Consider the following 26,003-nt stretch of genomic DNA (forward strand, 5'->3'; position numbering starts at 1 on the left):
CCCCCGACTGCGCTGCCCGGCCCGCTCAGCCCGCTGTAAAGGGTGCGGCAAAAAGGGGCACTTTGTAGCAGTGTGCCAGGCCCGGGGGGTCGCCGCAATCTCCAGGGGAGAACCAGGACCCCAACCTCAACCCCCCAAACAATCCATGTGCGGCCACCGGGCGACGCCACCTTGGGTCCCGGACTCCATGCGGGAGGGGTGGGCGCCGCCATTTTGTGCTCCTCCGGCCACGTGCGATCAATGGGCGGTGCCATCTTGTCCTCCCCCGACCGTATGCGACCCGTGGACGCCGCCATCTTGGCTGACGGCTAAGGACCCCGGGATGGACGACCCCACGGGGCCTGAGGAAAATGCTCCGATGCAGCAACTGCGACTGGCTTCGGTGACCCTGGACCAGTCGCGGCCCCGAACGCTCCAAACGGCAACAACGACGGTATTGATAAATGGGTACGAGACGCCCTGCCTGATCGACTCTGGGAGCATGGAGAGTTTTATACATCCCGATACGGTAAAACGCTGTTCCCTTCCGTTCCACCCGAGTAATCAAAAATTTTTTCTGGCGGCAGGGTCCCACTCTGTAGAGTGGCCCTGACTTCATCGTAATGAAGTGCTTCGAGAGGTTGATCATGAAGCGCATCACCTCCATACTCCCAGAACGCCTTGATCCACTGCAATTCGCATACCGCTGCAACCGGTCCACATCAGACACCATTTCCCTGGCCCTACACTCATCCCTAGAGCATCTCGAAAACAAGGACTCCTACATTAGACTCTTATTTATTGACTACAGCTCCGCCTTCAACACCATAATCCCAGCCAAGCTCATATCAAAGCTCCAAAACCTAGGACTTGGCTCCCCACTCTGCAACTGGATCCTCGAATTTCTGACCAACAGACCACAATCAGTAAGAATGAACAACAACACCTCCTCCACAATAGTCCTCAACACCGGCGCCCCACAAGGCTGCGTACTTAGCCCCCTACTCTACTCCCTGTACCCACACGACTGCGTGGCAAAACCTGGTTCCAATTCCATCTACAAGTTTGCTGACGATACGACCATAGTGGGCCCGATCTCGAATAACGATGAGTCCGAATACAGGAGGGAGATAGAGAACCTAGTGGAGTGGTGTAGCGACAACAATCTCTCCCTCAATGCCAGCAAAACTAAAGAGCTGGTAATTGACTTCAGGAAGCAAAGTACTGTACACACCCCTGTCAGCATCAACAGGGCCGAGATGGAGATGGTTAGCAGTTTCAAATTCCTAGGGGTGCACATCTCCAAAAATCTGTCCTGGTCCACCCACGTCGACGCTACCACCAAGAAAGCACAACAGCTCCTATACTTCCTCAGGAAACTAAGGAAATTCGGCATGTCCACATTGACTCTTACCAACTTTTACAGATGCACCATAGAAAGCATCCTATCGGGCTGCATCACAGCCTGGTATGGCAACTGCTCGGCCCAGGACCGCAAGAAACTTCAGAGAGTCGTGAACACCGTCCAGTCCATTACACGAACCTGCCTCCCATCCATTGACTCCATCTACACCTCCCGCTGCCTGGGGAAAGTGGGCAGTATAATCAAAGATCCCTCCCACCCGGCTTACTCACTCTTCCAACTTCTTCCATCAGGCAGGAGATACAGAAGTCTGAGAACACGCACGAACAGACTCAAAAACAGCTTCTTCCCCAGTCACCAGACTCCTAAATGACCCTCTTATGGACTGACTTCATTAACACTACACCCTGTATGCTTCATCCGATGCCAGTGCTTATGTAGTTACATTGTATATGTTGTGTTGCCCTATTATGTATTTTCTTTTATTCCCTTTTCTTCTCATGTACTTAATGATCTGTTGAGCTGCTCGCAGAAAAATACTTTTCACTGTCCCTCAGTACACGTGACAATAAACAAATCCAATCCAATCCAATCCAGATCAAAGGGTTCTGCATCGCGAACCTCACGGTAAAGGAGAGGGAGTTCAAGAACTACCGGCTTTACGTCCTCCCCCACCTCTGCGCTGCCACATTCCTAGGGTTGGATTTTCAGTGCAACCTCCAGAATTTAACGTTTAAATTTGGCGGCCCTATACCCCGGCTCACTATCTGCAGCCTCGCGACCCTCAAGGTCGTCCCGCCTTCCCTGTTTGCGAACCTCACCCCGGAATGCAAACCAGTCACCACTAGGAGCAGATGGTACAGTACCCAGGACCGAACCTTTATCCAGTCAGAAGTCCAGCGGCTGCTGAGGGAAGGCATAATCCAGGCCAGCAATAGTCCCTAGAGAGCTCAGGTGGTAGTTGTAAAGACCGGGGAGAATTAGAGGATGGTCATAGACTATAGTCAAACCATCAATAGGCACACGCAGCTGGATGCGTACCCTCTCCCCTGCATATCCGACATGGTCAATCGGATTGCACAGTACAAGGTCTTTTCCACGGTGGACCTTAAGTCCGCCTATCACCAGTTCCCCATCCGCCCGAGCGACCGCAAATACACTGCTTTTGAAGCAGATGGGCAGCTCTACCACTTTTCAAGGGTTCCATTCGTCGTCACTCACAGGGTCTCGGTCTTCCAACGGGAGATGGACCGAATGGGTGACCGGTACGGTTTTCGGGCCACGTTTCCGTACCTCGATAACGTCACCATCTGCGGCCTAGACCAGCAGGACCACGACGCCAACCTCCGCAAATTCCTCCAGACCGCAAACGCCCTGAATCTCACATACAACAGGGAGAAATGTGTGTTTAGCCATCCTCGGCTACGTAGTGCGAAATGGAGTTATAGCCCCAGACCCTGAATGCATGCGCCCCCTCATGGAGTTCCCCCTCCCTCATTGCTCCAAGGCCCTGAAACGCTGCCTGGGCTTTTTCTCTTATTAGGCCCGGTGGGTCCCCAACTACGCGGACAAGGCCTGTCCGCTAATTCAGTCCACGGTCTTTCCCCTGTCGACAGAGGCCCGCCAGGCCTTCAGCCGCATCAAAGCGGATATCGCAAAGGCCACGATGCACGCGATCGACGAGTCCCTCCTCTTCCAAGTCGAGAGCGACGTGTCCGACGTAGCTCTGGCGGCCACCCTCAACCAAGCGGGCAGACCCGTGGCCTTTTTTTCATGCACCCTCCACGCTTCAGAAATCCACCACTCCTCAGTGGAAAAGGAGGCCCAAGCCATAGTGGAAGCTGTGCGACATTGGAGGCATTACCTGGCCGGTAGGAGATTCACTCTCCTCACTGACCAACGGTCGGTTGCCTTCATGTTCGATAATGCACAGCGGGGCAAGATCAAGAACGACAAGATCTTGCGGTGGAGGATCGAACTCTCCACCTCTTACTATAAGATCTTGTATCGTCCCGGAAAGCTGAACGAGAATTCCGATGCCCTATCCCGCGGCACATGTGCCAACGCACAAGTGGACCGTCTCCGTACCTTCCACAAGGACCTCTGTCACCTGGGGGTCACTCGGTTCTATCACTTCGTAAAGACCCGCAACCTGCCCTACTCCATCGAGGAGGTCAGGACAGCCACCAGGAACTGCCACATCTGCGCAGAGTGCAAGCCGCATTTCTAAAGGCCAGATAAAGCAAACCTGATAAAGGCTTCCCGTCCCTTTGAGCAACTCAGTCTGGACTTCAAAGGCCCCCTCCCCTCCACCGATTGCAACACGTACTTCCTGAACGTCATTGACGAATAGTCCCGGTTCCCTTTCGCCGTCCCCTGCCCCGACATGACCGCGGCCACGGTCATTAGAGCCCTCCGCACCATCTTTACACTATTCGGTTTCCCCGCCTACATACATAGCGATAGGGGGTCCTCCTTCATGAGCGACAAAATGCGTCAATTCCTGCTCAGCAAAGGCATTGCCTCGAGCAGGACGACCAGTTACAACCCCTGGGGGAACGGTCAGGTAGAGAGGGAGAACAGGACGGTCTGGAAGACTGTCCTGCTGGCCCTACGGTCCAGAAGTCTTCCAGTTTCCCGCTGGCAGGAAGTCCTCCTGGACGCCCTCCACTCCATCCGGTCGCTGCTCTGTACAACAACGAATCGAACACCTCACGAACGCCTACAAATCGGACCCGTTGGTCGAGAGGGTTCATCTCCTCCACGTGAACCCTCAATACGCCTACGTGGCATTCCCCGACGGCCGACAGAACACGGTCTCCCTGCGGGACCTGGCGCCCACCAGAGCTCCACCCTCCCCCCCAAACACCAATCACCCCCTCCCTCCCACCGGCGCACCCCACAGCCGCCCCCTCCGGAGCTCCACACCCCCCCCCCCAACACCAATCACCCCCTCCCTCCCACCGGCTCACCCCACAGCCGCCCCCTTCCCGGGTGGATCGGTCCTTCTCCCGGCCCCGCTTAGGGGTAGTGGAGCAGGAAGAGGCATCGCTACGCTCCCAGAGACGACGGTGCCCGAACCAGCACCTGCATCACCACCGGGGCTGAGACGATTGGCGAGGACGACCAGGGCACCCATTCGACTCATCAAATCCGTATAACAAAGCAAGAAATGCCTCTGTAAATAATTCAGTTGCCCAGTAAAAGTGGCATTGTAAATAGTACTGGTATTTGATATCAGAGCATAGCTGCCGTGTTAGCGGCATACTAGGTACCGACTCTGTAAACCCCTACCACCATACGGCCCACTACCCCCGCCGGGTTCTTTTTTAAAAAGGAGTGAATGTGGTGGTATGTATTAGGGGTATTATGGTACCATGTGATGCCGAGAGGCTATTGGTGGATAGACGCTGGGTCCCGATTGGATCAGCCGCCTACTGGCTCCACCCAGTAAGGCGGAGTATAAGAGCCCGGGTTCTCCCAGCAGCCGCATTCTGTAACTGTGCTGCTGGGGAACAAGTCTGCGTAATAAAGCCATCGTTTGACTCCTTCTCATCTCGTCTCGTGAGTGATTGATTGTGCTACATGCATTAATAAAGCTGGTCTGTGCTTCCAAGATTCTTGATGTGGTCCAATCTAAATCTCCAAGTTTACCAAGGTCATATACAACAGAGAAATCACTGTTCCCAATCTTTAGTCCTGTCCAAACTTGAGGGGCAGGATTCTCCATCAGCTGATGCTGAAATCGGGAAACGCGATTTGGCGGATAATCGGTTCCAATGGCGAAATCGTGGCCAGCACCGGTTTCATGCCAAATAGCAATTCTCGAGAGCGGTGCCAATGCGTTTCAGAACGCACGTACAGTGAACGCCGTTGGCATATCATTAGCAGGTCTGACCAGGTATTCTCCAATTCACCTAACAAGCACATCTTTCAGGACTTGTGGGAGGAAACCAGAGCACCTGGAGGAAACCCACGCAGGAACGGGGAGAACGTGCAGACTCGGCACAGACTGTGACCCAAGCCAGGCATCAAACCCGGGTCCCTGGCTGTGAAGCAACGTGCTAACCACTGTTACCACTGCTACTGTGCCGCCCTTTTCGAACGGGTCCCCCAATTACTCACACTGGCCAACTAACTCCCCTTCAGCTGTACTCCTGTCCCCGCAACTACCCACTTGACCAACCTGACATGACTACCCTGACCCCTGATTACTCCCTGACCCCTGCATCCTACCCTCCCAACCTGATCACACGCCTAACCAACCCAAATATCCTACCTGACCTGAATACCACCCGCACTGACCAGCCCTGACGAGCCCTCAAACTGGTTACCCGTCCTAACTACCCTGACCCACCTACTCACTCATCTACCTATCAACTTCACACACCTACTCATATCCCCCACCTGGCACCCACCCACCTACCACTCTACCCACCTCACCTACCTGCCACCCTACCCATCTACCACCCTACTCATCACACTATCCACCTGTCACCCTACCCACTTAAACACTTTCCTCACCCACCTACTGATGCACTATCAATTACGACGAGACGAGAGTAGAGGGTAATCGAGGCTTTATTACACAGAGATGTGTGGCCTCCTACAGCAGCTTACGAAATGGCTGCTGTTCGAAGAGCACACACATTTATACTCCGCCTCCTGGGCGGAGCCAGTAGGCAGGGATCTACCCCCGTACCTGTAGTACAGGGGCCTTACCGTAATACCCATATATACAATATAATACAACAGTGGTGACTACCACACACTACCACCTCATCCGTTCACTAACATTCACACTGGAATTTTTACCGCTGTACAAATGTAGCATGTCCTGTCTTTCCCCACCCAATGCCACAGTGCTTTGATGGAGTTCTTTGAGGGACACTGCATTCCACATTTCTGGAGAAATGTGGCTCGAAATACAGGCAAGAAATACAGAGTGGCGCCAAAGAATGGAAAAGTTTGAGATAATGGTAATGAGGCAATGATTGCTGTTCCACAGAAGATCCAGGCCATTTAATTTGAGGAGAATATTTGCTAACAACCAATAAAAAAGTATTTTGTCTAAAATATTTATTACCCAATGTGGAATTTGAAATGATGACCCTGGAATTGAGTCATATTATCTACACATTTTGCTTGACTGGCTGTACAGAAGCTCCCTGCATAAATCTTTACCACACAGGATCTAGCCGAAGGAAGCAGCACTTAACCTGGTTACCCTTCCTAACAACCGCCGTGGCCTGTAGGTGTCGGGAGATCCCTCTTCCGAGATCTATCCGGCTTGCCGCGCCTGGTTCGATCTAATGCAATCGCGCAAGACGTTGCGATCTGAATGAGCGGGAAAATGATTTTGCAAATTTATGCTGCAGTATTACACTGAAGTGCTCTTCCCTGAGGTACCAAAGGCATTGGGATCCAAACCCTTCGCCTCAGAGACTTTAGGCAAGAACTGTTCAGTACTGGTCCCCACGGTGGCCTGGCCCATGATCGGGGCCCACCGATCTGTGGGTGGGCCTGTGCCATGGGGGCACTCTTTCGCTCCGTGCCGGCCGATGTAACGGTCCGCCATGGCCGGCGCGGAGAAGAACCCCCCCCCTGCGCATGCGCTGGGATCATGCCAGAAAACGCTGGCGCTCCCGCGCATGTGGCAACTTGCGCCGGCCGGCGGAGGCCCTTCGGCACCGGTTTGCGCGGCGCCAACCCCGCCGGCGCCAGCCTAGCCCCTGAAGATGCGGAGGATTCCGCACCTTCCGGGCGGCCCGACGCCGGAGTGGTTCACGGCACTTCTTGGCGCCGTCACGGCCCAACCCACCGGATAGCGGAGAATCCCGGCCCTTGCCTTTAACCATGTATTCAGCATTCAAATTCGACCGTCCCAAATGAATCACTTCACATTTATCTAGGTTGAACTCCATCTGCCACTTCTCAGCCCAGCTCTGCATCCTGTCAATGTCCTGTTGTAACCTGCAACAACCCTCAACACTATCTACAACTCCCCCAATCTTCATGTCATCGGCAAATTTACTAACCCACCCTTCCACTTCCTCATTCCGCGCATGAGCGAGATCACGCCGGCCCTTTGGCACTTGTGCGAACTTGCACAGTCCCTTCGGCGCCGGCTGACATGGCGCCAACCCCTCCGCCGTCCACAGAGCCCCCGGAAGTGCAGAGAATTCCTTACTTTCGGGGGCTGTTGACACCGGAGTGGTTCGCTCTGGTTTTCCCACCAGCATGGGGACTTAGTCCCCGGAAAGGAGAATCCCGCCCATGAGGAGTGGTTGTGCATGTGCTGGCGGTCCCAGTTTGGGTTGAATTAGCATGTACAAATGTACCTGATGCCTTTCCGGTCAGCGGCAGGAGTTACAGGGTTCAAATAACAGGCACCGATGTGAAAATCCCAATCAGGGGATGTTTGTCCCCAGTAGTGGTTTCGGGAACCAACAACAGATTAGATCTAAGTTTCCCAAGTTAGGAGTTTGAGTAATTTTCCCTGATTGAGATTGATGCAAGAACTTATGCAAAAGCAAAATACTGCGGATGCTGGAAATATGAAATAAAAATATAAAATGTGGAAATGGTTCAGCAGGCCAGACAGAGTTAACGGGCTGGACGTGATTTCGGCCATCGGCTGGAGAATCCACTTTCATGCTGGAATCGGGGGCCGTGCCATTTTTCCGATGCTCCGCCCCCTCAAAAATGGCATACTCAAGGAGTACGCTGCACGCCGTCAGGATGGTCTGAGGAGGCTATGTGAGGCCCTCCCCCGATGCTCCGTCCACGATGGGCCGAGGCCCCGACCGCATGGGGCGCGTGTCCTCACAAGTTTCGCGGACCTCACGTGGTGGCTGCGGACTGTGTCCAGCGCCCCTCAATCCGTGGGGGGAGGGGGGTGGTGGAGCTGGCAGCGGGGGCTGGTGGGGGGTGGTCCTGGAGTGGTGAGGCTAGCTACAGGTGGACAGTTTTTGACAGACCGTGCCCGCCTGCAGCCGGCGTCATGTTGTACGGCGTGGCCGCCGCAGGCCGCCACCGTGGAATGGAGAATCCAGCCCAACATTTCAAGGAGTTAGTACATATGGGGCTGGATTCTACGCTGGCGGGATTCTCAGTTACACCAGCAGCTCACCCACGTCTGGGGATTTCCCGATGGCAGGGGGCTGTCCACAAAGGGAAACCCCATGAGAAACGGAGAATCGGTTCAATAGTCCCAGGGAGAAGTTTGAAAGTCTGCCCCTTTGCTATAGGATAAAATATTATTGATATGGGAATAAAACACAAAGAAGGTAAATAGTTTCAATTTCACAGTACACTGAGCTACATCTGCAGGTATGCTGCTGGACATGTTATGTGGAATGATGCATGGTGTCTAACAAAATAAGAGACACAGTGCAGGAGATACACATTCATAAACATAAAACGCAAAATATTTTAAACTGATGGATATTTAAAAATCATGGCACCACCAAAAAGCTGGAACATTATTACAAATTCATTAGCGATTCCAAGAGTATAGGCCTTAGCCAGAGTCTTATTCCTTTAACAGAACTGGGGCAGGATTCTCCGTTGGCAGGATCCTTTGCTTCGCCGGCATCGCACTCACGCCCGCAGCTTTCCCGCCGGCATGGAGGTGGCCACAATGGAAAACCCCATTGGCCGAATGCCGGGAGGAGGGGCCCGCTTCAGCGGGGGGGACACACACGCCGCGCCAGAAAATGGGTCTGGCTGGTCTAACACTAAACTGGTGTTATCTAAAAGGGCGAACCACATTCAAGTAATATGTCACAATTTTCTTGTAATGTTATTTTGAAATTTATTTTTTTGTAAAGGATGTGAGCATCACAATAATCAATTTAAAATTAATAGGTAGACTTCCCTTACAGAAGGTAGATTTCAGCTCGTCAGTACTGGATGACTGGAATAGGTCTTAGACTGTGGGGAGGGTGGAAATAGCAGATAGCACACTCACAGTTGCGATCATAGAGGTGAGCAATGGAAAAAGATTAATTGGTTGAGAATGTCAAAAGGCAGACAGGTCCAGAATGATGAAGAGAGCTAATGTGCCACCATTGCAGTCACATAGAATGTCATAAATGTTATTGTAAAAAAGTTATTAAAATAAACCCGATAGCTAACTTGTCAAAAGCACTGATGCTTTGAACCTATGTACCAGGCTGGGTTGAAATCCAGTAAATGCTTTTCATTATTGCATTGAGACAGAGACATTGATTACAATGTCTCATTTCCCTCTGGATGGAAGTAACTGTGATCTTTTTTAATATTTTCACAAAAATTACTTCTTATAACAATGTGAAAATACTACAGCCAGTTATTCAGAGATAGCAATAACCACTTACCATGGTAATGTCACAGTTGCAATTATGCAAACCATTTATTTTCCTTCCCTTACCATTAGTTGTTGTTTCTCTAGAATCAGACTGCCCTGATAAGTTAGACAATATTTTCAGAAACAGCTGTTCAAAAAAAGTTAAATTAAAGCATTCATGCGTGCTATTCTCATTTCACGATATCAAAATAAATCTTTTTTTCTTGCACCATTAGTGAATGAAAATATGACCTTATTTCCCCTTTTAGTAGCTGGGAAGATATTTCACTTCAGTCACAAATCACATCAACAGCATAACCAGTGCTTCCCCAACAATGCAGATCTTCAGTTGCTGCCAGAAATCATCAGGTTTTCTGGACTTAGATCCTCAATGCTCAATCCGTGGCATTTAATCAACTGACATTTCCACCAACAAGAAACCTGTTCTCCTCATAATTTAATGAACTCCATATTTTCATTCAACACTCAGCTGCTAACTTAGAGGCACTCTGTCATGTATCCCGTAACTGAACTAAGCTAGCCATCTAAATACTATGACTACAAGAGCAATCAAGTTCTAGGGACCCTGTGGCAGGTAGCTATCTCCAGACTCCCCAAAGTCTGTCCACCGTCTACAAGGCAGAAGTCAGGAGTGTGATGGAAACCTCCCCACTTGCCTGGATGGGTGCAGCTCCAACAGCACTCAATATGCGCAATGCCATCCAGGACAAAGCAGTCCGCTTGACTGACACCCTTTCCACAAACATTCACTCCCTCCACCACCGATGCACAGTAGCAGCAATGTGTACCCTCTACAAGATGCACTGCAGTAATTTGTCAAGCCTCCTTAGCACCTTCCAAACCCACAACTGCAATTGCCTAGAAGGACAACAGACACATGGGGACACCACCATCTGGAAGTTCTCCTCCAAGCCACGTACCATCCTATTTTAGAAATATTTCACTGTTCCTTCATTGTCATTGAATCAAAGTCTTGGAACTCCCTTCCTAACACTGTGAGTTTATCTACACCACATGGACTGGAGCAGTTCAAAAAGGCAGCACACCACCACCTTCTCAAGGGCAATTAGAGATCGGAAATATCTGCTGGCCGAACCACTCTACCCACATCGCATAAATGTACAGAAACTAAAAATATCCATCCGTTCCGCAGCACCATGCCTTGAATTTCATGGCTGGTTCTTAGTGGGTGGAATAGTGAAATTGAAGGCACAGAGGTTCCTCTGGGTTCCTGTCTGCCTCAACCTCACAGTGATTTCACACTGGGGCGGGCAAGGCCTTAGACGGGACACTCACCCTTTTAAATTAAAGCCCTTAAATGGCCATGTATTGGCCACTTAAGTGCCGTTTCCTACTCTGTCTCACTTTTAAGGCTGGCGGGAGAATTTATATTGCATGGGAAGTCTGAAAATAAATGAGCTTAGATCTCGAATGGGAAGAGAGGGGTGAACGCCTCCATCAGAAGTCCTCTTCTGACATTGGATGCTCCCCGCTTCTCACTAAGTTCCAGTAGCTTCTCGAAATCTCTCCCCCGGCCTCTCCCCCAAGACACTGATCACCCACTCAGGCCTGCCCTAGCCTCCCCCCATCCTGGGATCCCATAAACAGACCTTGGTCCCCTGGTGTTAGGATTAGGTTCGGGCATCTTCATAAGATGTTGAAGCAGAATTAGGCTATTTGGCCCACCGAATCTGCTCCGCCATTCGATCATGGTTGATCTCATCCTGGCCTTAACTCCACTGTCCTGCCCGTTCTCCATAACCCTCCAACACATTACCTATTAAAAATCTGTCTAACTCCTCCTTAAATTTACTCACTGTCCCAGCATCCACCACATTCTGGGGTAGTGAATTCCACAGATTCACAACTCTTTTGGAGAAGTAGTTTCTCCTCAACTCCGTTTTAAATTTGCTATCTCTTATCTTAAGCTTATGACCTCTCGTTCTAGAGTGCTCCCCAAGAGGAAGCATTTGCTCCACGTCTACTTTAGCCATACCGTTTATCATATTGAAGACCTCAATTTAATCTCCCCTCGTTCGTCTAAACTTCAGAGAGTATAGGCCTAAACTGTTCAATCTCTCTTTATATGACATCTCTGGAATCAACCAACTGAACCTCCTCTGAACTGCCTCCAATGCCACTACATCTCTCCTCAAATAAGGGGCCCAAAAAGGTGTGGTCTCACCAATGCCGTGTACAGTTGCAACAACACTTCCTAACCTTTATACTCTATTCCTTTCACTATAAATGCCAACATTCCATTCGCTTTCTTTCTTATCTGCTGTACCTGCATGTTAGTTTTCTGTGACTCATAAACAAGGACCCCCAGATCCCTCTGCATTAGAGCACCCCAAAGTCTCTCCCCAATTAGATAATAAGTTGCCGTCCCATTTTTCTGACCAAAATGCATAATCTCACACTTTTTCATGTACTTCCTCTTCCGTCCACTGCAACTCTTGTCACAGCAGGGGCTGGAGACCTGCAACCAATCAGATTGACCAGTAGCTCTCTCAGGTAGGACTTCCTCCTGAGTGAGGAGCAGAAAATAAGTCTGCAGCCAATTGACACTAATTTTGTCCATAAATTGGCTGTGGGGCACTAGGTAGTTGGCAGGGATGTGTTCCCCGCCAACTCTTTGGGTGGCTGGAAGGAAGAGCCCGCGATCCAAAGTTTTCAGGCCGATCAGCTCCAATATGCACATGCCTTGTATCTGTTCTAAACTTACAATTATAAAATATTGGGGAGCATGGGATTGGGGGTAGTATATTGAGATGGACAGAAATCTGGTTGGCAGACAGAAAACATAAAGTAGGAATAAACTAGTTTTTTTCCTGAATGGCAGGCAGTGACTGGTGGGATGCCACAGGGATCAGGACTAGGACACCAGATATTCACTGTAGATATTAACGATTTCGATGAGGGAATGAAATTTACAGATGACACAAAGCTGGGTGGGAGGGTGAGCTGTGAGGAGGATGCAGAGATCCTTTAGTGTGATTTGGACAAGTTGAGTGAGTGGGCAAATGCATGGTAGATGCAGTATATTGTGGATAAATGTGAGGTTATCCACTTTGGTAGCAAAAACAGGAAGACGGATTGTTATTTGAATGGCTATAAATTGAGAGAGCGAATGCGCAACGAGATCTGACTGTCCTTGTACACCAGTCGCCGAAGGTAAACATGCAGGTTCAGCAGGCGGTAAAGAAGGCAAATGGTATGTTGGCTTTCATAGCAGGAACAGATATGTCTTGCTGCAATTATTCAGGGCCTTGGTGAAGCCATACCAGTAGTATTGTGTGCAGTTTTGGTCTCTTTATCTGAGGAAGGATGTTTTTGCTATGGAGTGAGTGCAGAGAAGGATTACCAGACTGATTCCTGGGACAGTGGGGCTGACATATGAAGAGAGGTTGAGTCAGTTAAGATTGTATTTATGGAGATGAAATGAAATGAAAATGAAATGAAATGAAAGTCGCTTATTGCCACAAGTAGGCTTCAAATGAAGTTACTGTGAAAAGCCCCTAGTCGCCACATTCCGGCGCCTGTTCAGGGAGGCTGATACGGGAATTGAACTGGCCTGCTGGCCTGCCTTGGTCTGCTTTAAAAGCCAGCTCTTTAGCTCATGAAAACCTATAAAATTCTAAGCGAACTGAACAGGGTAGATGGAGGAAGGATGTTCGCGATGGAGTCCAAAATCAGGGTCATGGGCCAAGGACATGGGGTAAATCTTTTAGCATTGAGATGAGGAGAAATTTCTTCACCCGGAGAATGATGAGCCTGTGGAATACTCCAGCATGGAAAGTAGTTGAGGCATTGTATGTTTTCAAGAAGGAGTTACATCTCGCACTTGGGGCTAAAGGGATCAAAAGATATTGTGGGGAAGGCAGGAACAGGCTATTGAGTTGAATGATCAGCCATGACCATAATGAATGGCAGAGCAGGCTCGATGGACCAAATGGTCAATTCCTGCTCCTATTTTCTATGTTTCTATGTGAGTCCGCACTGGATATGAGATGGACCAACAGCCTGTGGTCTAACATGCTGTCAGTCCCTCACTTAATTAAAATTTGTTTGTTTTCATGCTTTTTAATATTCATTCTTTTTCAAGCAACTATCAATTTACATTTTAAAATAACATTTGGGCTTCCACAATGGTATCTGGCAGGGAATTTTTCTCTGTATGCAAAACACTGTATAATTCTGTTACCCCCATGCTAAGTCAAGTAGAGGTGCAATAAAAGAGTCTCAAAGGAGGCAGGAATCACCCTCTGCCCACCAACTACAGAACAATTGGTCTACACAGGCATAGGGGAGATGGGGGGTGGAATTCACCAGCCCAGGAGTTCCTGAATCCTGCAGCTCAGGAGACAGGTAGCTCTGCAGTGGTTATAACACCCAATAACTGTGGCACGGCAATTTCAGGAATGGTGACTGTGGAATCCACCTTGGAATTGATAAAAGACTACAATTATTTCAGGTCACTGGCAATCTTGGGTTAAGCCCCCTGAAGGCCTCGAAGGAAATTTAAGCAACCTGTTATAAGATGATCTATGTGTCAAATATGGGGGTAAATTAAGCAATGCAACCCCCAGCCCCCGCCCCGATACCACCTGGTACTTTGTTCGACGGAAGTTTGGAGGATTCAGAGGGATAATTCTCCAATCATTAAAATTAAGAAAAATTAAAATGATGTAAATTACAGGTGCAGATCTCGGCATCCAATCCTCTAATGTCAAGTGGATGTTCCATGTAAAGAGCCTTGCACGGTAACGTGTCTAACAAGATTTACCTTAATATAGGAAGGTTGTGCCAAATATTTGGCATTATAATTTGAAATGTAGCCACACGTCTAATACTTAAGAACAAGTATTTTTTTCCTTTCTAGTATATAACAAATGGATGTTGCATTTTAACTCGATTTCCCACAAACCTTGCCTTCCCTTATTGTTGTTTGCATGTGGATGGCAGTGCAGAGCTTCCTTATCTGCTCATTACAATGTTGTTTGATCCAATTAATCTAACTGAAGTCACAATGAGTGCCATGTTTTGTTCTGATCTTACTGTTTCTTGCCTGAGGCCGTACTTGCTCGATCCACCAAAGGGAACGATGTTAGCAACTTGTGCTGTCATGCATCCACCTTTTTGATTCCTATGTGTTCAATTGTTAAGACTTGTGTGTGATAATTTTATGTTTCACTGGTTTCTAGTCTAAATGAAGGAGTATTTCACTTTAGCAGCCGTTTGATGAATTTTAAAGATTGTTCTACCAAATAAAGAATTAAGACATGTCTAATTTGCATATTTTAATGAAATTTGGTACAATCAAAAAAAAACCATACTTGCACCCCTGTGCTTCAGATTGAAAATTCAGTCCTATTTGCTTTCTGAAGCTTTATACTATGGAACCAGGATTATTCAGCTGTATTTTAAATTGTCTGAGGCCTGCCTTAGCATGTTCCCCCTAGCACAACCCTTGTGATGCAGCTACAAGCTAACTGCAAAGCCACCAGTAGTTTCTGAGACTCATTTCTATCCTTAAGGTTGCCTGCTGGCTATTGATTTACTTAATGGTTTTGACCACATGAGTTTAACTGTGACATGGAAGTCACTGCATGAATGGGTGCACCAGTCACTTGCCTCCTTGCATGCTCTCTCCGCCGTGCATTTGCATTCAGTATACATTGCTGTGAAGGCAAGAGCTGTCTGTTTTGCAAAATGTCAGTGGGCAGTGTACAGTTAGTTCACTGCCTTTGACAGGCGAGACCTCAGGCACGGAGGTGATGAGCACAGTTGGAGAGTCTGTTAGGATTGCTTTTCTTGATGATGATTGAGATCCATAACACAATGACATCTGATTTCAAAAACCTTGGATACACACGGCAAAAGACCATAACTGAGATATGCCGTGAACAGCAACACCTACATCATGTGAATAAATAAAATAAAATGGTGCAGAAAGGGCTTCGATGATAGTGTTTCACAATAACTAGGGTAGAAGTCGGTCTGTGCCACATTTTGGGTGCCGAGCCACAATCTCTGTCTCGGTTGCATTCATTGAGGTGGTGGTGAACAGCATGCACATTTGGTGCTGTCACCTCATTTTACTGAGTTTAGCACAAGAACAAGCCACTCCCTGTTGCTGGTTGCCTCAGTGCTCAGCGGGGTGCTGCACAGTAGTGCAACAGCTAGTAGTGAAGCTAGCCTTCAGTTCTTAAAGGCAGTCTGCCCATCTTAAACTGAGGTTGCACTGAATTATAGGATGTTAGCTGCTAAAGACCATAGGTGCAATTGTAAACATGGAAAGTGGACACCAGAGAGGGAATCCCAGGGCCAGAGGTGGTCAGAAAGGCCAATGCCTGGTATCTAGTCCTGAGGACTTGCCACCAATCTTGCAAGAAATTCTACAATTTCATACAAATGGTTAATGTGAGTAAAAGCATCTTCACATGATATGTCTTATACACCATACCAACCTCTCATGCTGCTCAACGCACCACGACGCCATAAATCACCCATCAGTGTTTAGCACTCAGGACTCAAGTCTAACATCCAGATACTCTGCTTCACGCTCACGCAAATTGCAATGCTGCCAGCCTGAAACACCTCCCACAGCTTTCGCACATCTCCAGATATTCAGCTATGGCCGGCAATCACCCAAACATAGCGCAACACAATAAATGGCATTCTGCCCTCTCTCTTGCAGGACAAGATGTCCTCTTAACCACTGGGAGTAGACCAGAACTGGTGAGGACAAGGACACCTGCAAATCCTGTGCCCTATGAAGAAGCTGCATCATGGAGCCGGCTGTGACAGAGCCAATGGCATGCAGTGCTGCTGAGAACATTCAGGATGATGGTATGCGCCTTCTCATCTCCCAGACACCCTCATCTTGCTATCTGGCATGATGAGAACACTTGCTTTCCACCTCAACTTCTTCCCCTTCTGATTTTATGCTTTCTGGTGCCCAAGAACTGCCATCTGCCCAGCCACAGCTGTCCCTGGAGGAGTAGAGAGAACGACTGCATTGCACTGGCGAGAACGCTCCTGCCTTTACTCGAACAATTTAATTGAAACTATTGCTGGGCCACTGTTGCAGCTGACTGATTGATCTTTGGGGCAGCACGGTAGCACAGTGGTTAGCACAGTTGCTTCACAGTTCCAGGGTCCCAGGTTCGATTCCCAGCTGAGTCATTGTCTGTGTGGAGTCTGCACATTCTCCCCATGTGTGCGTGGGTTTCTTCCAGGTGCTCCGGTTTCCTCCCACGGTCCAAAGATGTGCAGGTTAGGTGGATTGGCCATGCTAAATTGCCCTTAGTGTCCAAAAAATATTAAGTGGGGGTTACTGGGTTACGGGGATAGGGTAGATACGTGGGCTTCAGTAGGGTGCTCTTTGTAAGGGCCGGTGCAGACTCGATGGGCCTAATGTCCTCCTTCTGTATTGTAAATTCTATGACTTGTGTGATCTAAACTTCGAGGCTGGGATGGCTGAGGAACATCATAATAACATCTCTCCACTTGCTTCTGGTACACATAGGGATCTATGTGAGTGATTTTCCCAGAATGGGGCGTCATTCAAGTCTCACTAAATGTGACTGAATGCACGGAGAGGGTGTTCGGCTTCCGTGGTCATTTCTCCAGCAATACAGTGGATCAGATTTCCTCGGCCCCATCCCACCCCCATTTCCCCAATGTCTGGAATGCTGAATTTTCAGATATACTGAGAATTTCAATGTTCATCACATTATAACAATGAGAATTTAGTTGTCGGAATTATCCGGTCCTGCCAGGGGTACGGAAGCATGGCGGGTGGAGGAACGTAACTTGAAATGAGACCGAGGGCGAGATTCTCCGACCCCCCCGCCGGGTCGGAGAATCGCCGGGGGCTGGCGTGAATCCCGCCCCCGCCGGTTGCCGAATTCTCCGGCACCGGAGATTCGGCGGGGGCGGAAATCGGGCCCCGCCGGTTGGCGGGCCCCCCCCCGCCTATTCTCCAGCCCGGATGGGCCGAAGTACTGCTGCTGGAATGCCTGTCCCGTCGGCGTGGATTAAACCACCTCTCTTACCGGCGGGACAAGGCGGCGTGGGCGGGCTCCGGGGTCCTGGGGGGGGGGCACTGGGCGATCTGGCCCCAGGGGGTGCCCCCACGGTGGCCTGGCCCGCGATCGGGGCCCACCAATCCGCGGGCGGGCCTGTGCCGTGGGGGCACTCTTTTCCTTCCGCCTTCGCCATGGTCTCCACCATGGCGGAGGCGGAAGAGGCTCCCGCGCATGCGCCGCCCGGCAATGTCATTTCCCGCCAGCTGCTGGGGTACCAAAGGCCTTTCCCGACAGCTGGCGGGGCGGAAATCAGTCCGGCGTGGGCCTAGCCCCTCAAGGTGAGGGCTTGGCCCCTCAAGATGCGGAGGATTCCGCACCTTTCGGGCGGCGCGATGCCGGACTGATTTGCGCCGTTTTTGGCGCTGGTCGGCAGACATCACGCCAATTACAGAGAATTTCGCCCCAGAAATCGGTTTCCTGATGTTGGGATGACCTGTTGGAATTCTGTTCTCGGGACTTTAACAGTGGCTTAAAGATGGATCGAGCTTCCTGCCCAACAATGTTGGGAAGGCCCTTTGCATGCCATGCATGTTCATAAAAAGGCCATCTCGCTGGAATTACGTTTCCCAGCCAAATTAAGTTCCCCGCCAGCGGGAAGATAGAATGCTCACTTCTGGTGATCTTTATGTCTTCCATGACTTTGAGGTCAGTAGACGCTGCTTTTTGTCTTCCTGGGGACCACTCATAACTTCACTCCAATTGGGTGTTAGTAGCACAAGCTGGGCAAAGGATAGGCATGGGAGGCAGGCTAAGGGGGGAAGGGAGGGAGCCTGTCTGGATGCCCTTTAAATATGGTGCCTGGACCTTCGGGACCATGAGATAACAATGGGACGAGTACTTCCTGCACACCCCCACCACGAGGATTACCATGCTCCACATTATGCATCAGTAATGAGCTGAATCGTGCAAGACTACGCATGTTCAGCCATCCTGCTCACCAGAATCACTTGCAGTTCCATGCAAAAGAAGCAAATGCAATTGAGAAAAACCTTTTCACACACCAGGTGGCTAGGGTCTGGAATGCACTGCCTGGAAGTGTGGTGGAGGTAGGTGCATGTGCAGGGGCATGGGGAAAAGACAGGGGAATGGCACAAAGACATGAAGCCTAAACGAACTGGAGGAGGCACAATGGGCTAAATGGCCTCTTTTTTCACCATACCAATTCTGTGATTCTCTGATAGCCCAACTCAGCAACACACAATGGCCGACAGTTACAGGCCTGTGCAACATCTGGTCACTGTTCAAAGTGTACAGCCAATTCACCCCACTGAATTAAAGAAAATGTGTTTATTACTTCACATTAACTCATAAAGAGCATACAAATATTCCAAACCTAACAAAAACCTCAAATAACGCAAATAATGCCACCCGTTAGGCACCTCTGGTATGCTCAAGGTGTCTTAAACTTAGCCATCGGTGCTATGTCTGCCTCTTTGCCCTTACCCTGTGCATTCCAGCTGTTTTCTTTGGCCCATTACTGAAGTCATCCTCCTTGGCCTGTGGAGCTGCCTCGCTTTCCTTAGCCTCCACTGGGGCGCTCTTGTCAAAGCCAAATTTTTCAGGGCAGAGCATGCAACAGCTATGAGGGAGATACGCTCTGGAGGATACTGCAATGATCCCTGGATCAGTCCAGGCATCTGAAGCGTATCTTAAACAACCCAATGGTCCTCTCCACCACCACTCTTGTGGAGACATAACTCCTATGTTTTGTTCCTTGGCTTCAGTTCTTGGGTGACAGAGAGGGATCATCAGCCACCTCTTGAAGGGATAGCCTTCGTCACCCAGCAGCCATCCATCCAATCTTCCAGGAGGCACGAACAGCATTAGTACTGGGGAGTGTTGCATGATGTAAGAATTGTGTGAGCTCTCTGGAAAACAGACACAAACGTGGAGAATCTGTGTCGTCTTGTCACAAACAATCTGAATATTCATAGAGTGGAACCCCTTTCTGCTGATAAAGCTCCAAGCTCTCCTGCTGGCACCTTGATGCTCAAATGCACCAGTTCATTGCATCCTGGATGCGGGGGAACCCAGCCATTTCTATGAGGTCTTGTGTTCTCTCCATCTGGCTGCCCTCGCCTGACCGACAGTTGATGAATGTTCGGATGTGCCTAACGGTGGCATAAATCACTAGTATGACACAACTGCGTACAGCTAATTGAGAGATGGCGCACAGATCCCCCGCTGAGCCCTGAAAAGAACTGGAGGCGTAGATATCGAGGGTCACTGTGACGTTCAGTGCCATCGGGACTTTAAACACCACCACCATGGGGTGACTGCCCATGTAGTTGGAGGTGATTTCGGAGCTATTATGTTGCATAATGCTGTCGCTGTGTCCTTGGAGAGGTGGAGCCTCCTGCAGTACTGGACCTCAGACATTTGGAGGTTGTTGGTGGGTTGTCTGAACACTCTAGCCGTTGGGTCTTCGGCATCCCCTCCCAGCTTGGCTGCCCTGCTAGATTTCACAAACTGAGCCCGTGCCTCTCCTCTTATAGGTGTGTCTGACTGGGATGCTGCTTGTTCTCACCTGTCCTCCTCTCCCTTCGGCTCCTCTCTTCCTCTTCAGAGGCGGTCCCACAAACAGAATACTCCATCCCCATTGGATCAGATGCAGAGGACCAGTGCTTTGCAAATGAGGGATCACTGCGCACCAGGGTGGCACAGTGTTTAGCACTGCTGCCTCACAGCTCCAGGGACCCGGGTTTGAATCTGACGTCGGGTGACTGTCTGTGTGGACAGTTCTTTCTCACATTCTCCCCGTGTCTGCGTGGGTTTCCTCCAGGTGCTCCGGTTTCCTCCCGCAATCCAAAGGTGTGTTGCTTAGGTAGATTGGCCATGACAAATTGCCCTTTAGGGTTGAGTTGCAGGAATTGGTGGAGGATCGGGTGGTCTTTTGAACATCGGTGCAGACTGATGGGCTGAATGGCCCCCTTCTGCACTGTAGGGATTCTATGATTCCATGAAACCTGAAGGAAATCTTCCAAGGAAGTCCTGAAATGCTGAAAGGCAGATTTGAAAGGCTTAACAATTACTTCTTAACTCAAGGAAAACTCTATACTCACACAGCTATGAACTCGCAAGAGTGCTGCTGCTCCCTTATGCCTTTTATCTCGCCCTTGGATGAAGATATGATGGGGGCCCTCATGTTTCAAGCTGGAAATCACACAGGGAGCGGGAAATTGCGGTCGATTGGATTTTTCAATGGCTTTGATTGGTCCTTTAATTGTCAGCAGGCGTGCATCCGATTTATGCACTCACCCGCCAACCTCAAAATATCGTGAGTGTGCAATGATGTCAAGGAGTGCGCCCGATGCTTTCTCACGTGGTTTCACACAATTGGTCAGCCATGCACCTGCTTGAGCAACATAAAATTCTGGCTTGTGACGAGGATGAGCTGCTGCAAGGTAGGTGTTGGATGGAGTACAGGTTTGTCAGGCTCTGATTAATGACAGTCTTTCTTAAGGCCTATCTTTGTGTTTCATGACATAGAAACCATTCATTTCACAAGTTAAGTTTAAGATGGGTTCCACTGTCACCATGTGCGTTACTGACTCCTATTCATCAGTGCTTTGGTTTTGTAATTCTCACCCTCATGCTCAGCCATTCACCATCTCACCAAGACTTTACTCACCCCTTCATACATCTCCTCCTTCAATTTTTGCCCAGTTACACTCCTGTGAAGCACCTTTGGATGGTTCACTGTGTTAAAGGTTGCATGTAAATGCAAACTGTTGCACTAGAGTATATCTGAAATCATGTTGGACCATAAAATTACTCCAACAATAATATATAAGTGGTTAAGAATGATATCAAACCATACTGGAAGATATATTTTCTGTCTGGTTCAATGAGCAGAAGATCCAATGTTACTGTTAGACTCCATTGAACGCCAAGGCAATTTATTTCACTGACCAGTACTGGTGACAACACATCAGGAGTTATATTTATTTCAGATAAAGATAATCATAAGCTAATAACTACAATATGTCCTCCTTTCCAACAACTTCAGCACCATTTGGTGAAGCAATGTGAATCTACTTGCGGTACTGTTATCTCAGAGCAGCTGTCTTACCTCTGGAGCTTGTCGCACCAAGTGCAGTTAAAGCCAATCTGTGCATTGACACAGGCAAAGCAACTTCTATACTGGAGGCAAGCTGGGAATAACAGAGAGGAAAAAAAATCAGGACAAATCTGTAGGAGAGCAAAATCTTGGAACTAAACTGTCACTTGAAATGATTCCAAAAGCTAAAGTTGAGACTAAAATGACCTAGCAATGAAAGTTTTCTCTTCTTTGACTGATCAGGATTATTAACAGGAGGCAGTGGAGATAACTTTAAAAGCAATTTTAACTTCAAAGTGTCAGCTGTTCAGAGTTTTTTTTAGCTCACCACTTGAGATTTGCATTCTGCTTTCATTTTTTATCATTTGCAGATGAAAAAAGCAGGAGCTCCTCCAGTTGAGCACAAAGAAAGAGCGCTCCGAGTCTTTAAGGGTGACATTTTGAGGACAGGTTGCAAAGTCTTGCCTTGCATTTCCTTGAGACCAGCACATTGATGGGTGATCAGAACAGGTATCTAAAATAATGAAACCATCTCTTTTGGAGGGTGAATCCAGACAAGGGGGCATCATTTTAAAATTCAGGCTAGGCCTCTTAGGAGTGAAGTTGGGAAGAATTTGTTCTCCAAAAGATAGTCAAAATTCAGAACTTCCTCTCAACAAAAAGTGTGGCTGCAACACTTGGGCAGCACGGTAGCATTGTGGATAGCACAATTGCTTCACAGCTCCAGGGTCCCAGGTTCGATTCCGGCTTGGGTCACTGTCTGTGCGGAGTCTGCACATCCTCCTTGTGTCTGCGTGGGTTTCCTCCGGGTGCTCCGATTTCCTCCCACAGTCCAAAGATGTGCAGGTTAGGTGGATTGGCCATGATAAATTGCCCTTAGTGTCCAAAATTGCCCTTAGTGTTGGGTGGGGTTACTGGGTTATGGGGATAGGGTGGAGGTGTTGACCTTGGGTAGGGTGTTCTTTCCAAGAGCCGGTGCAGACTCGACGGGCCGAATGGCCTCCTTCTGCACTGTAAATTCTATGTAAACAGTACTGGAGTTAAGGTGGGAGGATAGAGTGTCAGGTGCCAGCATGCCAGATAGTAAGATTATTCTGCTGCAGAGGACAATATTTTTAATATATTTATTCATGGGGTGTCATTGGCTAGGCCAGCATTTATTGCCCATCCTTGATTGCCCTTGAGAAGGTGGTGGTGAGCTTTCATCTTAAACCGCTGCAGTCCATGTGTTGTAGGTACACCAACAGTGCTGTTAGGGAGGGAGTTGAAGAATTTTGTCGCAGCGACAGTGAAGGAACGGCGATATTGTTTCAAGTCAGAATCATGAGTGACTTGGAGCGGAATGTGAAGGTGGCGTTGTCCACATGTATCTGCTGCCTTTGCCTTCTAGGTGGTAGAGGTCATAGGTATGGAAGGTACTGCCGAAAAAGCCTGCAGTGCATCTTGTAGTGGTATACACTCTTGCCATTGTTCGTTGGTGGTGACGGGAGTGAATATTGAAGGTGGCGATGGGGTGGCAATCAAGTGGCTGCTTTGTTTTGGGTGGTGATGAATGTAAGTGTCCTAGAGTCATAGGCCGATATTCTCCATCCTTGCTCGTGGCTTGGATTTTCGCGTGCCATTGAGAGTTAAGGGGCTGGATTCTCCATTTCAGTGGCTAAGTGCCGGCTCAAACGGAGAATTTGCGGGTGTTTTACGATGCCAAAATCAGTGCCGAACCCGCGCCGATTCCGGGACTGGTGAGGGGCTAACAGCGGCATGGGTGAAACCCCCGGCTCCCGTGCCGAAAATGGCCAGAGAATGGCCGGGTCCCTGGCCACGCATGCACATGGCTGACGTCCTGCAGCGGTCGCACCGTATAACATGGTGCCGGCCGTGCATGGACCCGACCCGTTACCCGCGACCATACAGACCAGCCCCTGGCAAAAGCCTGGCCACCACCCACCAATCCCCCCAGCCCTCACTGAAGCCCCCCGGCCAGTGGCACAGATTCCGGCCCAGTGTGGCAGAGCTAGACACAGTCCGCAGCCGCCAAGCTAGGGTCCTGATCGCTGAGACCACACGTCAACTGCGCAGTCGGGAACTCGGCCCATCGGTAGCAGAGCATCGCGGGAGGGCCTTCTGATGACGCACCAATGGCGTTGCAACCGTGGGGGTGGAGCATGGCTGACCGCCGTCAAACTGGCGGCGGACCCGATTTGGGCATCAGAGCTCATTCTCCGCTCGATCGCCGATTACGATATCGGCGTCGGGCAACGCAAGGAGTTTTGGCTGGAACACCAAATTTTCCATTATCACTCGCAATGGGTCCGGTCACGGACTGGAGAATTCCGCCCATAGAATTTTACAGCACAAAAAGAGGTCCTTCGGCCCTTTGTGTCAGCGCCGGCTAGTAAGCATCTATTTGTTCTAATTCCATTTTCCAGCACTTGGTTCGTTCTTGGGTTCTTGTGGAGCTCCACTCACCCAAACAAGTGGCGAGTATTCCATCACATTCCTTACTTGTGCCTTGTTGATAGTGGACAGGGTTTGGGGAGTCAGGACATCAGTAAGGTATGACTCAGTGAGTATGTCAAGCTGTTGTGTGACTAGTCTGTGGGACATCTCTCACAATTTTGGCACAAGCCCTCGATGTTAGTAAGGACTTTGAAGGATCGGCAGGGCTAGTTTTGCCGTTGATGTTTCTGGTGCCTGTGTTTGGTCTGTACAGTTTCATTCCTTTTAAACTTGGTAGCAATAACTTTGATACAATTCCGTGTTTGCTAGGCCATTTCTGAGGATATTCAGGAGTCAACCACACTGCTGTGGGTCTGGAGTCACATGTAGGCCTGGCCATGTAAGGATGGCAGATTTCCTTCCAAATGAGGAGTGAACCAGATAGGTTTTTATGAAAATGGTGGCGTTGCTGGGCAATGGAGGGCTGCTGGTGTCTGATTAGCTGGCACCTTTTGACAGGCAGGACTTTTGCCCCTCACCACCCTGTGTGCCTGGTCATAAGGAAGGCCTGTTGCTGCTTGGCAATTAGTAACAGTGGGTTTTCCAGAAAAGAGGCCATGGTGCGGGAGCTCTCACTGGTACCCGAGCTGGCAAGCGCAATTCTGTCACCTGCATTAAATATGCCCCAGTGAGTGATATGGACAGGATACATTGCAAGGATTCAACAAGATTATTTCAACATCTCTTAGGTCCATGATCTCTAATAGTAAGAAGAGCAGGATCAGCAATAACCTTCATATGCTTCCAAGTTGCACGCATCATCTTGACATAGACATATAATGCTGTTTCTTCATCAGCGCTGGGTCAAACCCTTAGAAATTCCCACCTAATGTCACCATGCCAATGCTATCAAGACAAATCTCCAGTGTTTCAAGGAGAAGGTCCACTATCACCACCTTGGGGCAACTATAGATGGGCAATAAATGTGGCTTTGCAGAGCCATGCGTGTTCAAAGAACAATTAAGAAATAACTGGACACATCCACCTTTAGTGCTTATCCCCAACAGCACAACTAATGAAATATCGACAATTGACAAATTAATACTTACTGGCGAGAGGAATCATTTCCACAGCTGACATGTTCGTGACCTTTGACATCTGCAGTTCGACTCGGTGGTATTCATAAATTGTTCTTCTGCGTACATCTGCAATATAGAATGTACTATTGAAAGGTTCTAGCTTTGCATTGATGTATTTGCAGTCTTAATAATGATCTTTGTATCTTTTTACATTTAAAGTGTTGGTAATTCGAGAATATAATAGCCTTCCCAGTCCCATCTGTTATTTCTTTTAAGTGCTTGGATGGCATATGTTTCTCAGGCATACACTAATATTATAGAAATAAAAGTATCTCGATATTAAGGATAGTTCATTGCTATTGTTCAACTTAAGGAGCTACAAAATATTTAATTTACTCATTTACTTGGCTTCTTCCATCTCATGTGAGAGAGCATTTATCAAAATAAGTTGTTCTTTCATTGAAGAATAACTGGCTCAAAGGGTTCTTTTTCAGCATGTTAAACTCAAAAAGATCAAATATTCACATCAAAAACATAAAAGAAAGAAAAGAAGCCAACATGGTCAGCCAACAGCCATGCCGGCAAAACCATGACCGGAATTTTCCCGTGCCACCGAAAGTTCCGCGAGAAGAGCGGCAACCTG

At 48.9% G+C, this 26,003-nt stretch overlaps 1 protein-coding gene across 3 annotated transcripts in view; it reads right to left on the reverse strand.

The window, feature by feature from the left end:
- Positions 1-26,003, reverse strand: part of LOC140424910 (plexin domain-containing protein 2-like) — a 557,096-nt gene that overhangs the window by 115,303 nt on the left and 415,790 nt on the right. For all 3 annotated transcript variants that reach the window (XM_072508546.1, XM_072508544.1, XM_072508545.1), the window contains exons 9-10: positions 25,391-25,486; positions 21,858-21,939 (exon numbers count right to left, since the gene is read on the reverse strand). In XM_072508546.1, the coding sequence (XP_072364647.1) occupies positions 21,858-21,939; positions 25,391-25,486 (178 nt within the window). The remainder of the gene's footprint in view (positions 1-21,857; positions 21,940-25,390; positions 25,487-26,003) is intronic.

Source organism: Scyliorhinus torazame, chromosome 6 (genome assembly GCF_047496885.1).
Source record: "Scyliorhinus torazame isolate Kashiwa2021f chromosome 6, sScyTor2.1, whole genome shotgun sequence".
In the NCBI taxonomy this organism is placed as follows: Eukaryota; Metazoa; Chordata; class Chondrichthyes; order Carcharhiniformes; family Scyliorhinidae; genus Scyliorhinus; species Scyliorhinus torazame.